This window comes from Triticum urartu, chromosome 3A (assembly GCF_056163025.1).
Source record: "Triticum urartu cultivar PI428250 chromosome 3A, HENAU_Tu73, whole genome shotgun sequence".
Classification (NCBI taxonomy): domain Eukaryota; kingdom Viridiplantae; phylum Streptophyta; class Magnoliopsida; order Poales; family Poaceae; genus Triticum; species Triticum urartu.
The window spans coordinates 187,651,081-187,657,375 of record NC_141875.1 but is presented as its reverse complement, the minus strand read 5'-3'; the positions used below and the strand labels follow the sequence as shown (position 1 = coordinate 187,657,375).

The following is a 6,295-nucleotide window of genomic DNA, read 5'->3' as shown; positions in this document are numbered from 1 at the left end:
AGAGCACTTAGACATGAAATGAGGAAAGTATGGGAGTTACCACCAGAAAGTTCTTTGAGATACATAGGCCCTGACTGGCTGTAATTGCTACTAGGCACAGTTTCGGATGGCATGCGGGCGAAGGTGTTAATGGTACTGTGGAGAGGATGGTTTCTGCGTGATGACTGTGTACATCGGAAGGGAAAGGAATCAATTAGCCGATCCACACAATTTCTGCCGAGATACAAGGAAGAGGTGCAGCTATCCTTTTCACCCCATGTATCGGAGGCTGGGAAAGTTGTTTGGCCACTGGCCAAAACCGAACTGCATCTGGCAGCTCAACCAACCATGATGTGGTCTGCCCCGATACGAGGTACAGTGTAATTAAATTCTGACGCAGCTTTCCTACTAGACAGTGGACAGTGTTGGGCGGGAGCGATCGCTAGGGACTACAAAGGCTTGCCGATTGTATCAGTTGGAAAGAAGATTTGATCAGTAGGAAGCATTGAGGAAGCAAAGGCAAAGGCCGCAGTGACTGGCTGAAAGAATTGGCAATGCTGTACAGAGGACCAATCGAGCTGGAGATAGACTGGATGATACTAGCCACTGAATTAAGAAAGGACTCTAGAGTTTATCAGCATGCCATGGCATTCTATGTGACATCAAGGATGTCCTGGCGATGTTCTCCTCCTTCAAGATCAATCATGTTGATAGGAAGTGTAATTCTCTGGCGCACGAACTCACTGCAGAGGCAAGACAACATGGTGACCTCCGGCTCCTAGCTAGGGTCCCAGACAGACTGAAAAACCAGATGCAGACTGAATGTACGCCTTCTACTTGAGTATTATGTATATACTCGAGTCCCTAAAAAAAGCATGTGGCCACCTTTGCATTTCCCCTCCTTTCTCGTTAACTCGTCGTCATCGCCTTACTTTTCACTCCGCACATCTCTTTCTTCCCTGCCATTATTGGCTGCGTCTTCATATTTTTCTTTCTTGTTGGTGTGGCCTCCTTCTTTCCTGCTGATTGAGGTTCTTCTTCTTTTCTCTCTATGCACCTTCATTTCTTCTTTAATTGTGCCCCCTCTCACTCTCTCCGTTCGTTCTTTTAGGTCTTTCAAGTTCTTCTTCTCATTGCTTGGTGGCTATGTTGTTGCTTGAGGCGAGCTCATACTTTTATGGGACAATTCCATCCCCCCCCCCCCCTAATTTGCACCCACTCTCATCTTTACCTCTAAAAAAATCATATGCTCAACCTTGCCCCTCTTTCGTCTGGTGCGCTTATGGAAATACCCTTCTGTGACGTTTTCGTCTGGTCAAAGGCCTTTGACTGTCTAAAGAACATTTCTTGGACATTTTCCCCTTCTCTTCTCTATATATCTAAATAATTGACCCCCACTACTTCTACGAATAGAAAAGGACATACCTTATCTAGACATACAACATTGCCAACTCACTGTGCCATGCCATGCAGGGGAAAGACAAATATTCTACAAGTGTATACAATACTTAAGTATATAAAATCATATTATTTTAGTTTCAGTTCTCATGTTGTTAGTAAAAACAATGTTTCATACAATTAAATCTCATTGAAATAACTACAACTAATTCCAGCAGCAATGCTCAAGGTATCATCTCTAGTTATCTAATTAAGCGATCCCATTTAAATGCACATGCAAGTCATCCACACCATCAGTAGCATACAATCTTTCACTTTCCACCACATGCAAGCCCTCTACATCATCAAGCATGCAAGCCCTTTACATCATCAATTTATAGCAACAAACAATTGAACTGGAATATCACAAGGCAATATAACAATACATACACCCTCTATTTACCTCTAGGTTTGCTACCATATACTATATGACAAAAAAAAATATGATGCGGTATTATTCACATATATTTCAATTTTATTTTCAGTAATTTTGTGCTATAAATTTCCGTAGCAATGCGTGGGGTTTATTGTATGAACAAGAGGACAGTAGTATCTTGCACCCGTCTTCATTGCCATCGTCAGATGACTAAGTGCCTCACAAACCACAGATAGTGTGGTAGAGTATTCGTCATCTAAAAAAAGAGAGTATTCGACATCAATGAGTAACAACACACAAAATTGACAAAAAGAAAAGGATTAATCATGCACAATGCAGCAGATCTTACTTTACCACAGTACGAGATAGGTCTAACAGCGGCAGCAACTAATGCTCGGTTATTTCGTACGCAATAGTGCATATGTGCATTCTGTCGCCATTATTTTTCAATGGTGATTTCCTGTCAGCAACAATGTGCATATGGTGGTAGAGCTCCTAATGAAAGGTTAAGAAGAGTTTGCAGGCCTAACTCATTTTGGCAGGACACTACTGTCTATACTAACATTCATGAGATATAACAGCTTGAACCAAGAAAAAACACTATGATCATGTCATCCTGAACCCAGACTCTCTGCAACATCTGCCAAATATTCATGTCCAACTAACATTAGTCATGATTCTCAAAAAAAAACTAACATGAGTCATTACTGTATTATATAACTGCATGAAATGAACAAGGCCACCACTATACACATAGATCGAATTTCCAATCAATAGCAAACAGAAGGTCAATATAACCACACAAATTCCATAGAACTTGATTTCAACGGAAAAGAATAAGAGACAAGTTAATCAAAGCTACTAATTTCTATTTAAACAGGAGAATGATATTCACTTATATCAGAGGCTAGCTTGGCTTGGTAAACCCCAACAAGACCGCGCGCATCCAATTGGCAGGTATTAAAAGCAGACACCAGGAAGAGATGAACAGTAAGGGGCAAAAATGCAACCCTCTTGTAACAATTGAAATTGAAATGTCTCAGAAGAAATCTCACATTAAGGCAAGATAGAAACAATACTACCAAGCAGTCAGTTCCCATACTTGTCATGACATCACCTTGACTTATGATATTACTGAACAGATCTTTCAAAAGGATGCCTACAAAGACCAACAATGGCAGCTACACAAATAACAAGTGTTCAGGGTGCCAGTTTGATGCCTTGAGCATATTACTAATCACATAGTTCATATTAGACCATGATGGTAGTTAAATAAACTCCACAGGATTCCACCACAATGCTGGTTGGTATAGAAGTTTTCAGGCTGGGATAACTGTAAGAGAACAATCTTATCTAATACCACTGTGTATTTGCTGGACATGTATACAGAAAAAGGAAATCAGATTGACCAATCGAGCATATCTTTTCAGGAATTTATCTAGTGAATATTAAGTAAGAGAAAATAATCAAATATGAGCCCTATGTTGTACTCCATCCAAAATTATAAGTACGTGTCATTTATCCCTGAACTTGGCCAACATGCATGCCTTAACACTGACAACCTTGTTTGCCTGTTTCAGCTTTTGACACAAATTCCTGAAGAGATGTGTAAATTTACAAAGAGAACAAGATAACTAGCCAACCTATTAAATACAGTGCAAGAAACACTGCAAATATATAAGAAATAACTTGCTTAAGTAAAGCATTCCAAAAGAAAAATCACTCATGCAAACAAATCATATAGAACACACCATCATTCTGAGAACAACATATCATAGAGATAGTAGGTACTTCTACAGATGTGCCAAAAATAACACAGATGATTTTTTTCATAATTGGTAAACAGGCTACAACCAGTTGAGAATACTGATCTTGCAGACAGAACAAAAAGAGGCTCCAAGGTCCTGATGCCTTGCCCCAACACCGAGAAGAGACAGTAGCGAACCCAAGGAACAGATAAGTAATTCACCCACAATGTAAATGGTAAGTTTGGTAACAGAAGACAACAACAATTACCATAAACGATCAAACAGGACTGACTTGTCACAGAATCCTGAATGTCAAGGAACTTCGTCAGGACCTTCGGCGTGATGCAGGTCCAAAGAAGAGATCAGTTCTGGATGGTAGCTGGATGTTTTGATTCAGTAGGAGAACAAGGCAATGCTTTTCACAGAATATCCTTCTCTGGTTGTCATCATTCCTCATATGAAGGGATAAAATCTTTCATTCTCTGGTAACAGAAAAGTACTCCACGATGAATGGTGGTATGGTTGGAAGAGACCATTATACGTCCTCGGAAACAACCACTCCAGCCTGCGACTTTCCAAGCACAGACAAGCGAACCAACAAGTGGCCTCGAGCGGATGGAACATGTGTGATGTTGTGAAGTACACTATGCTACCCCGCATTGCCGCAATTTCCAGCCCATTGGGTAAGTGCCCAAGCTTCCGTCGAACTTTATCAGTCAGGTTGAATACCCTGATGTTAACCCATGCCCCAGCATCAAGGCCATCTTCTTGACGCAGCATGAAACCAATGTTGAATCCATTTGAATAAGCAATGCACATGTTATCGCCGTTAATTTGGCCAAGGATCGAGCTGGGAAAACCATCCAGATTCAGGAGAGGTGGGATCATCTCAACAAACAATAGCGGGTTGTTTGGGTCGGGATCCAAGACAACCACATACAAACCATTCCGATATGGCCAGTAGATGAAATTACCCACTCGCATGCCGCTCTCAGGCAAAAGATCACCTTGGCCGCCTTCCGGGTCGGGGGGCGGGACATCCAACCATGGGGAGAGGAACCAATCGCCGCCTATTCCCAAGAATGAGGAGAAGACCGCAGCCCGCAACCTGAACTTTCCATGGGCAACAAGACAGAAGATGCGAAAGCTCTCGGGGTTTTCGTCATCGCAGATCAGGCCGGCGTGAAGGAACTGACCATCGCCTTCGCGGTCGTCGTCGTCGTCGAAGATGTGGGCGTCACTCAGATCAAAGAACCGTTCGCACCACCGTGCCAAGGGATTTAGCACCGCGAGCAATAGCTCGCCCAGTTTCTTGAGGAGAAGGTAGCCGCCACGGGCGTCGTAGACGATCCAGTTAGCTTCCGGGCCATCGCACGCCTGGAGGGTGGTGAGGAAAAAGTCACCGCTCAAGATGGCGGCCACGAGCTCTGGATCATTCCGGCGGGCGGGGGCGAAGGCGGGGATGTGGGGGAAGCCATTGTGAGGGACATGTGGAAACGGTGTGTCGAAGAAGAGGCCGAGGAGGGCCGCTGGGTGGAGGTCAATGAATTGACGGCGGAAGGGGGGAAAATTGGTCACCAGGTTGCGCCAGGGCAGGCAGGTACAGGCGGCGCGGACGAGATCCGAGAGGGAGGGAAGGCAGAGGAAGATATCGAGCAGCAGGTTTTCAGGGAGGTCGTCGATGGTGGCGGCCGCCGCCGCCGGCTGGCCGTTGGCGGCCATAGATACGGCGATTGGACGGGGGTTCCCTCGCCGAACCAACCAACTCAGTCTGATCTATAGAAGGAAATGAGCCGCTCCGTAAACAGGAGAAGTGGGTTATTAACCCCAGCAAGAGAGGATGTCGCTGGGCGCTGACATTGTCCATCTGTCCTTTTACTGTGCCAAAGGGAGAGAAAAACGCGTTGAGGAAAAAAAAACGCTGGTCCACTCTGCGTTTGGCACCAAGGCATGTATTTTTGAAGTTTTAGGAGAATACCATGGTTTTTGTAAAGCCATGGTTTAAAAGACTTTGATTTGTTTGGCTTTCACAAATACTTTAGTTTAGTTTACAAAACCGTACTATATTCAAAATTGAGGTTTTTTTTTTTGCAATATCCAAAAAGGGGTCCGGACTTCTTTTTTTAAACCGAGAAACACTCACGGTCTTAGAAAGACTGTGCTTGCCAAACGCTCTATAGTTTTACTAAAGCAGAGGAAAACTGCATGTTTTAGAAACTGAGGTATTCATTGCCCAGGCATTACAATACATAGTTTTGGATTACTGTGGTTTTAGAAATACTGTGCTCCCAGACTAGGCCTACGTTTTCTCCCACCACACGCACCCCCTCTCTCTTCTTCGTATGTTTGTCACGACAAATGGTCTCACGGATCGCGTCACGGCTTGGCATGGTGATGGCGGCACAGTTTGGTTTGGTGGCCGGGCGAGGGCGTTGGGAAAGGAGGCGGACATGGGGAAGGCGACGCGCTCGGTACGGCTTGGCCACGTCATCCCCGCATATGCCAATGATCTCGGTCGGTGGCAATGTTGCCACTGCCGCTGACGTCGGGAGGCGTCTAGGGGATCGGCTACAAAGGCACCAACCATCGAGCTGCAGCTGGCCTGCAACGAAGATCTACGCAAGGGCGCCACCAAGTCTGCATGGACGTCCTTGAACCCGTCAGGTGAGATGAATTCTTTTGCTCTTTCATTCTCCACTCGTCCTGTTGTAGACCAAATAGATCAGATTTATTGAAAGATTTGTTGTGATTTTGA

At 44.4% G+C, this 6,295-nt stretch overlaps 1 protein-coding gene across 1 annotated transcript; it reads right to left on the bottom strand.

Moving 5' to 3' along the window:
- Positions 1-1,330: 1,330 nt before the first annotated feature.
- Positions 1,331-5,359, bottom strand: LOC125530493 (uncharacterized). Its single transcript, XM_048694885.2, has 2 exons — positions 3,809-5,359; positions 1,331-2,048 (listed from the first exon to the last, which is right to left on the bottom strand). Exon 1 carries the CDS (start codon positions 5,260-5,262, stop codon positions 3,994-3,996), a length of 1,269 nt encoding a protein of 422 aa, XP_048550842.2. The 5' UTR covers positions 5,263-5,359; the 3' UTR covers positions 1,331-2,048; positions 3,809-3,993.
- Positions 5,360-6,295: the final 936 nt, after the last annotated feature.